This window comes from Oryzias melastigma, linkage group LG8 (assembly GCF_002922805.2).
Source record: "Oryzias melastigma strain HK-1 linkage group LG8, ASM292280v2, whole genome shotgun sequence".
Lineage (NCBI taxonomy): Eukaryota > Metazoa > Chordata > Actinopteri > Beloniformes > Adrianichthyidae > Oryzias > Oryzias melastigma.
Window position 1 is genome coordinate 22,405,355 of NC_050519.1, and position 13,318 is coordinate 22,418,672.

At 42.3% G+C, this 13,318-nt stretch overlaps 1 protein-coding gene across 4 annotated transcripts in view; it reads left to right on the forward strand.

Moving 5' to 3' along the window:
• tanc2a (tetratricopeptide repeat, ankyrin repeat and coiled-coil containing 2a) overlaps positions 1–13,318 on the forward strand; it is a 51,531-nt gene that overhangs the window by 25,291 nt on the left and 12,922 nt on the right. For all 4 annotated transcript variants that reach the window (XM_024272625.2, XM_024272627.2, XM_036213374.1 and 1 more), the window contains 12 exons: positions 4,319–4,487; positions 4,588–4,902; positions 7,546–7,671; positions 7,743–8,006; positions 8,095–8,228; positions 10,610–10,841; positions 10,918–11,090; positions 12,002–12,082; positions 12,157–12,357; positions 12,435–12,569; positions 12,725–12,921; positions 12,987–13,095. In XM_024272625.2, the coding sequence (XP_024128393.1) occupies positions 4,319–4,487; positions 4,588–4,902; positions 7,546–7,671; positions 7,743–8,006; positions 8,095–8,228; positions 10,610–10,841; positions 10,918–11,090; positions 12,002–12,082; positions 12,157–12,357; positions 12,435–12,569; positions 12,725–12,921; positions 12,987–13,095 (2,136 nt within the window). The remainder of the gene's footprint in view (positions 1–4,318; positions 4,488–4,587; positions 4,903–7,545; positions 7,672–7,742; positions 8,007–8,094; positions 8,229–10,609; positions 10,842–10,917; positions 11,091–12,001; positions 12,083–12,156; positions 12,358–12,434; positions 12,570–12,724; positions 12,922–12,986; positions 13,096–13,318) is intronic.

The window sequence follows — 13,318 nt, forward strand, 5'->3', positions numbered from 1 at the left end:
CAGAATAAATCAACTTAAACCTTAAATAACTTTCAATATTTTATTCTCCATAAAAATATATTTTGTCAAAATTATACAAGTTAGAAATAACACAAGATAATATCGGGCCATTAATAATAACAAAATAAAATTTCCCGGCGGGCCGGAGCCGTTTTTGACAAATGTGTCATAAGGTACTCTACAGGATCATTGAATCTGATTTGTTAAAATGATTTTGTCAGAGGTGTTGTAAATGTTGTTACCCTTAAACGAGGTAGACTAATCTCTGGAGTTATTCACAGAATTATTCCTGTAGTTGATTAATATCTCCATCCATCCATCTTCTATATCTGTCACATCTCCCCTCGGGTGGATACAGGCTGTCTGCAGGTGAAAAATAGGCAAACCTGTACAGGTGCAGGTGGCAAACACAAAATATTCATGTCATAGACCACTCAGTGAGTCTGTAGAGCGACTGCACAAGTCCTGTTCACCTGATAAGTGCAGGTATGCGGTACAGGATTACCCATTTCTAGCCCACAGACAGCCCACATCCATCCCTGAGGGCAGGTGTGACTACTGCTTTTGCTTGAGGACACCGTATGACAGCTTCAAGTGTGTCCAACTTTATCCTTAAACATACTTTTTCAATACAATTATCGTGAAGACACTTACCACATGCAAAACAATGGTACGTTACATTTTCAACAAGCCCAAGGGAACTATGAGACACGACTTCGCTCCCCTTGACATACGGCCGCTCCTCGTTACAACCAACCACCTGCAGCCCCATGCATTTGCATGTGGCTCTAGCTTTATGCATGTTCAGGGTCATAGTGATGCTGGAGCCTACCCAGATATTTTGGTTGAAGGTAGAGTTGACCTGGACAGTTAGTTTGTCCCTCGTAGGGACAAACAACCGGACATTCACACCTTAGAGACATTTTAGAATCAATCAATGAACCTTTGAATCGTGTTTTTAGACTGTTGGAGAAAACCCAACTCTAAATCAAATCAGGCATTGAAGATAATTAAACTATTTTTCTGTTTTGATGGAATTTTCCAACTGAGGCGGAGGACATTGTAGATAATTTCAGTAATCATTTTAGTGAAAGGAATGGAATGGGCTCTTTTTATGGGAGGGGTCTGTCTGCTCATATGTAACTCATTCTATTAGGAAGAATACATGGTGGGTTTTCACTTTTTTATCAGCTGAAGGAAAAAAAAACCTCTTTAAAAGTAATAGGCTAGTATCTATGGATAATCTGGATATGAGGTTACTTCAAGTTGTTTTCAGATTGTAGAAAGCAGTCTGGGTTTTTAAAGGACGTTTTTTTCTACCTAAATATTTACAGTATTGAGTTTCCTGTGGAAATTGTTTTGGGGAATTTCTGTTCTCTGTTTTGGGAAACACTCAGTGTTTGTACCATTCTAGTGCAACTGTGGATACTATAATTATCTGTCACGCATTAATAAATATAAATGAATTATAAAATACTATTGAATCTGATCTGTGGATATTAGTGGATTAGGTTTGTGAAACTAATCTTGTATTGAATGTTGGTAAAAGCAAAAGTATTTAAAAATGTAACTGATAATGACAACCAGCTCACTTAAAGGTCAGGACCCTGAGTGAGTTCAGGAGGTCACAGTGTCTCACTTGATAGACAATGACTTGATAGAAGCACATCACTAACATCTGGTATGACTGTTTCTAATGTTCTAAATAGTGTTCAAAATTAACTGAAACTTTATAAATATCTTTATGTTTTCAAACAAAGCAACTAAAATGTTTGCTCTGTGGTCATGTCATTAACAAATCCCAGGACAAAAACCGTGTATGGATCTGTAAAAAACCAAGTCAGCACAACGAAGAATCAATCTCCACTTATTGGAGCTAAAGCCCACAGAAAAGACCACTTTAGAAGATTACAGGACAAACATTTTTGTGAATTAATAAACCTTGTTGTAATGCAACAAAGTCATATTTTTAATGTATTTGTAGGGTCTTGTTTTGTGAAACCCAAGGAGAATAGCTGCAAATGTTACATGCAGCTAATGGGGATCACACATTCACACAGCAGTAATCAATGAGAAAGAATCCCACTTCTGACACCAGTGGAATACTTGCTTACTACACAGTTCAGAGAGATTCACGGGGACACACACCCGTGTATGTAGGCTACACACTCTAACACACACCCGTGTATGTAGGCTACACACTCTAACACACACGTGTTGTAACCAGCTAGAATTTTGATTATTCAGCACTCAGAGAATTTATGCAGACTTGTCTTACCCAAGGCTGTCCCTCTTCCTACAACCAGATTATTACATCCAGCTACAGGAAACACTGAAAGACATAAAAATAGTAATAGTATATAGAATTAGACAGTAATGAGAGTGAGCATATGCATGTAGATAAATTAAAATCAATGTGTGTACTTGTCTCCTTATTTCTTTTGTTTCCAGCTAAGCATTCACTGCAGGACAATAATCTTTCTTATTACAATTATTTTGACTCTTGTTTTAATCTGTAAAGTGTTCTTAGTATTCTTGATCAGAGAAAATTATTGATTTATCATTCTGTCGCACACCAAAGTGTAAAATTTGATTTATTTTTTTGAGCTTGCACTCCATAACGATCCGATAGATCAACAAACCCTCAATTCAATCTGTTTTAAAGCTGTTCAAATCCCTTTCCGATCATGTCTTTATGGTACAACTTTCCCAGTAGTCTTTAAATCGTAGTTATGCTGTTTTTAGCCAAAATCAACCTTTTTTAGGACATAATAGGAGTTCATCAGAAATTCACTTCTGGGTTGAGACTGTTAGCAGGGTGTCCGTCTGCCGACACTTCCCACAATCCCTTTGTCGACACTGTCTCCTGCTAGCTTACAGCCCTTCCCAACCCCAACATAACATTGCCGGAAATAGAGTTTATAGGAGTTTTTACTCCTGTACGCTTGTGAAACCTCTTCTCCGCACTGTGAGAGTATTCTTACACTCCTGTGATCTCTCCGGCTCTTTTGTGAAAGTATTCTTACGCTCCTAAAAGTAGTCCCGCCCCCTCGTGGAGGACTCTGTTCTCATAGAGCTTCTCCTGTGTGCCAGTGTGAAACTCAACTTTGCAGGGAAAAAAAAATGGAAATACGCATATCATTCATTTTTCAAATTAAAATAAAAAGGAAAAAGGGGGGAAAAAGGACTGCTTTATTTAATGATCAATTTTTAAACTTCTCTAATGATACAATTATGCAATTATACAAATAACTTTTGATGTTCTCATTTTTAAAAATCAAAAATGAAACAAACACATAAAAATTGATTTTAATTTAATTTAAAAATGAAAAGAGGAAAAAATGACTGCTTTATTGATTTATCGGTTTCTAAACTAAACCAGTAAAACTATTCATTTTTGATGTTATCATTTTTTTTTATAAAAAAATGAAGTGAAATTAATTTTCTAATAAAAGTGTTCTATCACGGGGTGGGGAAAACACAAAAAGAGGAACTCTTAGAAAAGGAATTTGAATGTTCAATATGTGTTTGCCTCATTTTCGTTTTTTTTTTTTCAAATTGAAAAATCAAAAATTGTTTGTAAAATTGTATAATTAAAGAAGTTTAAAAATTGATAAATAAATAAAGCAGTCCATTTTCCCCCCATTTTTTTTTCTTTTTTCTTCAATGTTGAGTTTCATAGAGGCGCAGAGGAGAAGCTTCACAAGCGCACAGTCCTCCGCGAGGGGGCGGAGCTAGTTTCAGGGGCGTAAGAATACTTTCACAGGCGAGCAGCAGAGGTCACAGAGGTTTCACGAGCACACAGGAGCAGAGTGGAGACCATCCTGCGCCCGTGGAACGCTCCTTGCGTGCGTGAAGTTTGATATATGCTTGAGGGGGACTTATGGCAGAAAATGAATTCTATAAGAATGCATCAGAAAGGAGCAGGGCAGGAAGACTGCTGTCTGCTGACTGTAGCTTTTATGAAATAATTACAAGTTTTTCAACCAGCATTTTTTTATTTGCTCCAGATCCGCAACTATTTGAATAAAGGAACACTCAACGCAAATTTCATTTTAACACACTACAAGAACATGTTAAAAACATAATTTTCATTGGAGTGGTTCTTTAGGTAGAATGCATTCAAGTTTGCTTCACTTTCCAGTTAATGTTCTTTATTTAGGACAAAACGACTGAAACATTTTTACAGAGACAGAAGAACCTTTTTCATAATTTTTTTAAGTGTGTTAACAGACTAACTTCTTTTCATTGAGTGAACATGAGCTGATAAGTCTTGTTGAATGTGGGCTCCTTAAACGTTCTGTCCTCCTCCCTGCAGAGAATTTCTCCCTCCTCCAGCCTGGCCAGCAGCAACACCTCCCCCTGCTCCACGCTGCAGCCTCCTGCTGGGGGGGAGGGAAGCTTTAGCAACAAGCCTCTCTCCTGCCACCACGCCTCTGTGGCCTCCCCCACCTCCACGCTGGAGAGCAGAGACAGTGGCATCATAGGTGAGGCGAAGGTCTTCTGATGGTTTAACACATTTAGCAAAAGTCAGTTCTACGCTAGAGATCAGGACACCAAACATCTCCCCCCTTCTGATCCTCCCAGCCACCCTGACCAGTTATTCTGCTGACTCGGCTGCAGAGCGGGAGGATGGTTCAAAGTACGCCAGTGACGGTTACCATGGCAGCAGCCTGAGGCAGCAAGGCAGCCGGCTGGTGGCGCCCTCCGTTTCCTCGTCGTGCGTGCTGGCGGGGGGCAGCGTAAGGGACTGTTTGATGTACCAGGGGGACGACGGGCTGTCCGCCTCCACCTACAGCCTGAACAAGCTCCACCCGGACCGTGGACCCGGGTCCTCCAACTCCTCTGCCTCGTCCCACTCTGTCACTCTCAACCTGATTCCTCGTCCAAACTCTGTGGCAGGTAGGAAGTGGCCAGGTTCCCGTTAGCGCTGGGATTTCAGTAGAGTTATGGTCCAGCGAGACCCCCCACTCAGATATATAATTTAAACATTTTATCATCTTCATCCGAAGCAAAGGTTTGTGACAGACGGCATTAGGGATGAACTTACACAAACACGGGAAAAATCTGAATCTCAACAAGAATTCTGGTCCCATTTCTAGATAAAGTAATTGTGTATTTTTTACTGAAATACAATGATGTGTGTTTGGAAAATACACCAAAATATAAAGAATTTGGACATGCAAGATCCAAAGAAATGTCGTCAAAAATAAGTCAAATAGAATTTTTGAAATAAATGTTCTTCAAGCAAATCTTAGGGAAGTGTTACTTTATTATATGTCTTATGTTAACTGTACTAAAATATCTAGAAACTTTCCTTATAGATAAGCGTTTATCCGCTCTATAGGGCACACCAGATTATAAGGCAATCAATGAATGTACTGTAGAAATCGCACAGAATTATAAAACGCATTAAGTAAGACAAAACAGTCAGAGATAAGTCCATTAGTAGGTCAGACTGACACGCTACACTTTAGCTGCGTTAGAACTGTTAGTCGCGTTAGCATACAACTACCAACTGGGGTTGGGCCCCGAAATTTGGTTCCAAGTAGGAGCCGTTATGATTTATGTGGTTCTACCGAAACCAAAGAAGCTGCTGCAATCGGTTCTTTATTTCAATGCTTAGTTTCAATGAAGGTTTATATGTTTTAGGACATGTCAACCATTTCTACTCTGCTCAGTACTTTGAAGTTCTATCTCATCCTTCTCCCTTTCCTGTGATAGTGGGCGGGCTCGTATAAGACCGCTGACGGGGCGAGCACGAGACAAAAAATGACGACACCCAAAACATCCATTTTTGACGTGGAGGTCTTAACCATGCGTCAGTATGTGACGAGTTGGGAATAAAAATCTGTTGATTTGGGAAGATGTAGGGATTATTTTTTATTACTAAAGTACTGAAATTGGTACTGATTAGGAACCGAAATAAAAGAACCGCTTTGGCACTGGAACCAATTAAAACCCAACTGGTGCCCAACCCTAATCCTGACCTTGTTTGGGAAATGTAACTGAATAGACTGATACCACTAGAACAGCAACACGTTCTCACCCCCATGACGTTTGGTTGAAGACCCTCCGCGTCACTTTTTGACGTTTTGACTGTCCCCAACTCATCAATTTTAACGTGCTGCCTTTTCATAAAATCAAAGGTCTACAGCCTTCGGGACGTGGTATCAGATGCACACTGGTCCTGGGGATGTGTCCAGTACCGGTACTCTAACCTTTACCCGGTACTGGTTTGTGCCCGGTACCACATCTGGCCCTGTGTCGTGTTAGGGTACCAGTACAGGGTTTGGGTACCGGTATTGGGTTTGAGTACCTGTGGGCCACGTGTCGTGATACTGGTTAGCGGCTCAGAGGTTGGGGACCCGTGATTTAATGTGAACGGCCAATATGTCAAAAAACGACGTGTGGGGGACACCCAAAACATCAAAAAGTGACGCAGAGGGGTCTTCAACCAACTGTCAATGTGTGACGACTTTTGAATGAGAATGTGTTGAAAACAGACATAAATATGATACGATAACTCCCAACCTTTTTAGGGACATGTAAAAAGACACAGTGTGACACTGCTATACATTAGACATGTTACAAAATCACACGCAACCTTGTTTGCAACTTTTACAAAAATACTTTGACAGAGTGTTGTTTATAGGGCTGTGGATCGTTGCTTGAGTGGCGATCCGATTTGATTCATGAATCAAGCTCTACGATTCACAAATCGAATCACCGTTCTTCTGAAAATTAGAATTATTTCTATTAAATCTCCACTATTTGTGCCTTTATTTAGAACAGGAGATCAGAAATAGTGTTTGTCATTTTAAACAAGTTTTATTTTATTTTTTCAGCATTAATATATAGCAAAAGTATTTAAAAAATCATTGTTGTTTCTGATCAGTTAACTACAAAACCAGAAAATGTTCTCCACAGTTTTTCCTTCCTCAAAGTTCTTCAACATTTTATGTTCTAAGTATTACATATCGGTGCAGAACGTGTTTGAAAAAAGTTATTGTTTTCTGTAACAGAATCAGCTGATTCACGTTGATTCACGTTCGCACTTCACTGCTATGCGGAGCAGCATACCAACACATCACCTTGTGGCTTCCAGAGCTTCTCTGGTGGGTTCAGAGTGTCACCTGCAGAACAGGAAACTGCTCACCATCTTTCCTAATGAACAAGCGAAACCTTTGAATCTGTTTATATGAAGACTTAAAACCAAAGGGGCTTCAAATTCAGACAAACCAGGATCAAATCAGGAGAATTACCTCATTCTAACTGTCAGGCATGGCGGAGGAGTGGTAATAGTGTGGGCTTTCTGCACATCTGCAGGTCCGTTTTGGTTTTCCAGTCTGACATTATCAGATATTGTTATGAAACTCCAACACTTTTAAGCACTTGCCTTGAAGGTCTTGAAATCTTTTACCTTTCATCATTGAGAGGTAATGAGGACTGATGAAGCTGATGATTCCTTGTTTCTTCTTTTCAGACTCTGACAGTTTTGGTTGTGTGCAGTCTCTAACCCCTCACCTCCCATTCTCTCTGCAGCCACTAGTTCAGCCCACCTTGAAGATCTGGCGTATCTGGATCAGCAGCAGAGACACTTGCCGTCAAGGACGCCTCTCAGGCTGCCCAGACAGAATTCTGGGAGTCACAGTCAGCAGGATTCCAGAGGTGAGTGTTTGCAGATGCTTAGACTCAAACAGATCCAGGCTTTGTGACGTCGCGTCTTACTCTGCCTGCAGTTCGCTTCACCCCCTCCCTCAACCTGAAGCCCCTCCACTTTGAAGTTCCCGGCCTCTCCTCTGATTGGCTGTTCACCGGCAGAGAGTGGCTCTTTCAGGAAGTGGACAGCTGTCTTCGCAGCAGCGACCCTGTGAGCAGCAAAGGAGTGGTGATCGTTGGAAACATGGGCTTTGGAAAGTCTGCTATCGTAGCCCGCCTGGTGGCGCTCAGTTGTCATGGAAACCGCATGTGGCCAAACAGTAGCAACCAGACAATGCCAAGAAGTGAGTGTCGACGATGTTTGGGGATTCCTGTTTTCTGACATGTGAGGTCACACTGAAGCACGGAGATGCTGATTCTGACTCTTTGAAGGCATAGAGGCTGTTCCTCTTTCCCATGATTCCATGGGAAAAGGCGGAGAAGATGAAGGAGGGGGAGGAAGCTGCCCAGGAACTCCAGAGATGAGGAGGAAGCAGGAGGAGGCTCTGAGGCGGCTTGCAGGACAGGTAACCGGCAAGTTTCTATCGCTGTTTTCATATTCTACGTACAAAACAAGTCGCCATTGAACGAATGTTAAAAGTTAGACCAGGCCTCCTCAAACTGTAGCTCATGGACAGGCACTAGTAGACAATAGAAAAAGAAGAAGAAGCCCCTTCCTGCTTATCAAGTGTGAACACAGTAGAGCGTAGCTTGATACTGTTGGGCCCACAGATAAGCTGAGCTGTTGCAGAGACTCAGATCTCAGAGACTGGGAGGCAGTGAGGAGCAACCAAAGATCCTCACAGTTCTTACTGGTTCACACATTTGCTGCGGTATCTTCTTATGACAAACATTGTGTAGAATATAGGAACACTTTTTACTAGAAAGTGGTAAGAAACAGACCTGCAGGACAGAAAACTAATAGACTTTCTATCAAGTATTAGTAAACAGTAAAAAAAAGAAGAAGAAAAAAAAAACACCCATCAAAGATTTTTAACAAAAGCTGCTCAGATCTCTCTGAAAAGCCCCTATTGTTTTAATACCAGTAATGTGCTAGAATGCCATGGAAGTCATTTTGACTACTCTGACATTATTTGTATGTAATTTGCATCATATTTAAAAGGTCTAAGAGTCTATGGGAGAAGGTAAAAACACATCATGGAAGCCTCTGTAACCTTCATGTTTTTCTATTTCTTATTTCTGTCTCAGTAGGGTTTAGAATGAAGCTTTAACGAGATTCTAGCTTCAAATAAAAACAAAAAGGAAACAGAGCAGGAGAGAAATCAGGAAAATGTAGCAAATGGTGAAATATGACACCCCCCTGTGAAAAGTACATTTGACTGCTGTGGTCATTCGAGGTAGTAAAATGAAGATCTCTTTTTTATTTTCTAAGTTTATTGATAAAACAATGTTAGAATAAAATATACACACATTTAGGAAAAGTCAGAGTCCTGTTGGTTCTTAAGATGTTATTAACAAAGTCTGCAAAACGACTGCCTCTGTAGTTCTAGTGGTAAATGTATTTTAATAATAGTCCACATATGTGACGAACAGAATATATCAAAGAGTTTTTGGTTTAATGAGGCAGTAGTGGGCTAACTAAGGGAAAAATAGAAGTTCTTTTCAGTGGAATTTAAAAGAAAAAAACTCCAGAAAGGTGACCTTCTACTGTGACTGTGATCTGCGTGGACAGGAAACAGACAGAAACAGAACACTGGAACATCTTTTACCAATAAAAGAGTTAAGTTAGAAACTGCAGCAGTGACAGAACAAGGAGCACTAAAATCTGTTAGAGCAGTGGTCCCCAACACCCCGGGCTGCGGACCAGCACCGGCCCGTGGGCCACGTGGTACTGAGCCGCAGACAGAATTGAATAAATAAATAGATTATTTCTGTTTAGTTTATTGTCTGATCCTGAAGGAAGTTTTATTTTAAAAAGACACTCCTGATTCTGTTCACAACATCCGTCTTAGTCACGTGAATTAAAGCAGCTAGCTGCATTGTCTAACTGGATTGCTAATCTAGTAGCTCAAAGCTAAATACAAAAACTAAATAATAAAACGTGTTTGGAAATTTTTTTCAGGGATAAAAGATCCAGTGAGGATACTGAAGAAGAGCCTTCGACTTCAGTGAACGATAAAGCTACTGTTTACAGAGAAACCAGCAGTTTTCCTCCACATACGGATTAGTTGTTCTCATGCAGCTGAAGCTGCTCTGGCTAATACGCGGCGACAGACTCTCGACTGTTTCACACACGCAGATTAAAAAGATGAAGACAGTGGATTCACTTTCATATTATATTTAGAAAATACCAGTTTTACCAGTATTTTAATTTGCTTTATTTTCCCATCACACTTTAAAAGTCAAACGTAGCTGAAGCTAACGGTTGTTAGCCTCCACTTTGACGTTGAAGGGAAAATCTTCATCACAAAGTTCAAAGCAGCCGCAAACGTTCCATGAAGAATGAAGATTCAATCAAATAAAGTTGCTGATTTGTAGAAACTTGTAAAAGGGACATTTGAGAGTTTTCCTAAACCGAGGCGACATCCGATAAGAAACAGAAAATGTTTTGTTGTGTTGAAAAAAAAAAACAATGAATGAGGATTAAAGTTAAGACAAAATATGATCAATCTTTTTGGCCTGAAAGATAATCATGTGTGATAAAACTGTGTTGGTTGTCTCATGAATGATGTCAGATATTACATCATCACTTCTTCAGGATTGCATTAAGTTGTTCACTCTTCTCTGGAACCATGAAGGCTGTACTGCACCACACCATCACCACTCTTACTTCAGATGTTTTTTCTTAAATGTCATTTTCAAGGAGAAATCCACTTTGTCAAACTGCCCAAGAAGTCATGGATGGGCTGAACTCCAACAAGCTAAAAGAAGCCTGTTGTCCTTGCAGGTGGTGTCCTTTCACTTCTGTCAGGCGGACAACTGTCCCACATGTCTGGTCCCTGAGTTTGTGCACAACATGGCCGCCATGATGATTGAGGCCCCTCAGCTGGCCGCGTACAGAGAGCTGCTCCACCGGTCGCCGCCGCTCCAGAGCTTGCTTAGCATGCGCTCCTGTGTTCAGGATCCCGGCGCCGCTCTGCAGAGAGGAATTCTGGACCCTCTGGAGGCTCTTCACAGAGGTACGGACACGCCGTGACTGCTCTGAGCATCATCACGGGGCTGTCATAACACTGTCTGCGCTCGTTTCCCTTTCAGAGAGGAAGGTCCACGTGGAGGGGGCGGGGCTAATTGTTCTGATAGACAGCCTGAATGAGGCAGAGTTTCACCGCCCCGACTATGGAGACACTCTCAGTTCATTCCTGACTCGCAGCATCCAGAAGTTTCCTCCGTGGTTGAAGGTCATCTGTACTGTCCGTACTGCTCAGCAGGTAAACACTCAAACAAAGCTCTGCAGGGAAATGACCCGTACAGGTGATGAGGGGAGCACAGCTCTTACAGTTCCCCCTGAGGGAACGTATTATTGCGGTATTCGTAGAACGACTATAGGACGTCCACACAAACTTCTCATAGCAGCCAGGCTGCAACAGCACTAACAAGCTCCTATTGCAGTCTGGAGGAAATCATACAACATGCCTACATCTCACCTGCTTCATTCACTACGACCTGTCGCCTGCAGCATGCCCACAGAAAAAATGTGCATGAATATTTTTGATCTTCGGGTTCACTATGACTCGTATTTTGTTTGTTTAACTCCTTTTGGAACAAAATATGAGCTTTACAAAACAAATCAACCATGCGTGAGAACGGGGAAACACATTCTGGCAGAGCGGGGGGCGTACCTTGGCACAACACCTGGTCATTTCTAAGCGTAGCTAGTTTCTGTCACAGCTTCACTGGTTTTATCATTTTTATAAACATTATCTGCTGTGCATTGAAGCCTCGTTGTAGTTTGTTGGAGCTTATTGTTTCACTTCGTCATCGTTTTTATGATTTGTAACATTGTGACAATTTATATTGAATTATTTCAGAATTCCAAATCAGGCACATGATTTGATCCAGTCCATGACGTACGACAGCATAAGCATTTGTCCACTTAGCTTGAAAGCGCCTTTTCTCCTCACCAACACAACACATTTTCCTCACAGGAACCTGCTCTGAATCTCTCTCCGAATCCCGCTCATCCTCCCGCTCTGACTCCACTTCTGCTGCCATCGAACCCGTGTATCATTCGTTTGTCAACTTAAAATCAGAAAACGAACTATGTTTTGGTTGAATGATACATGGATTCTGTCATACATCACTCAGCAGATACACAAAAACCTGTTGTGTTTGTTTCCAGGACATCACTTCCTCCCTGCGTTTTCACCGAATCTCTTTAGACCTCATCGAGGAGAACTGCGCCATAGATCGAGACCTGCAGGTGAGATTCTACCTCCTCCTGTCCGCCTTCCCTCCTCCTTGCCCTCGCTAAGGCCTCTCCGGTGGTTCTTTCAGTGTTACCTGATGCAGCGCATTCATAGCAGCTCAGAAATTCAGAACAACGTGTCGCTCGGCAACGGGCGCCTCGACAATGCGGCGCTCTCCAAACTCAGCACCCACTTGAAGAGCCTAAGCAGAGGCTCGTACCTGTACCTGAAGCTGACTCTGGATCTGATAGAGAGAGGATACCTGGTGCTGAAGAGCTCCAGCTTCAAGGTGAGGTTAGATCGATGGAGGGGTGGGCGGAGTTAGAAGCTGGAGGTCAGCAGGAGAACTCTGTGCTGTGGTTGTAGGTGGTTCCTGTGAGCCTGGCTGAGGTGTACCTGCTCCAGCTCAACATGAGGTTTCCCACCCAGTCCTCTTTCCAGAGAGTTCTGCCTCTGCTGAACGTCACTGTGGCCTCCCTCCATCCACTCAATGAGCAACAGGTACATGGTCCCTCCAGGACCACTTCCTGCTTCTGTTTCTGATGCCCGACTCCTGACCTGGATCAGGCTGGAATCTTCTGATTTAGAAGGATCAGCTGGAAAGCAAACAAGATGGCGGTAGTTGTTGTTTAGGTGTCTGTGTTCCTGTCCTCCAGCTGTTTGAGGTGGTGAACGCCGGCTCCATTGAAGGAGGCAGCATGCAGTGGGCGGAGTTTGAGCAGCGCCTGGAACAGCTGTCCCTCTTCCTGCTGCGATGCAGGGACGGCAGCCGCATGTTGAACCACGCCTCTTTCCGGGAGTGGCTGATGTGGAGGGAGGAGGGGCAGGATGAGCGGTTCCTCTGTGACCCCAGGTAAAAACGCAGCCACGCAGCCTGACGGCGGAGGGAGGGTGTTCATGTCGGTGTGCTGTGTGCAGGAGCGGCCACACGCTGCTGGCCTTCTGGCTCTGCAGGATGGAGGGGAAGCTGAACCGGCAGCAGACGCTGGACCTGGGGCATCACATCCTGAAAGCTCACATCTACAAGGTGATTTACCTCTAGCTTTTAGCCTCAAGTCTATTATCAAATCAGGCTGGGATGTTTCGTTTGCCAAACAACCCAAAATCTTAAACACGTGTCAAAGTCGCGCTCCAGATCATTTTATTTTATTGTTATTAATGATCCGATGTTATCTTGCACTTATTTCTAATTTGTATAATTTTGACAAAATATGTTTTTATGGAGAGTTAAATATTGAAAGTTATTTAAG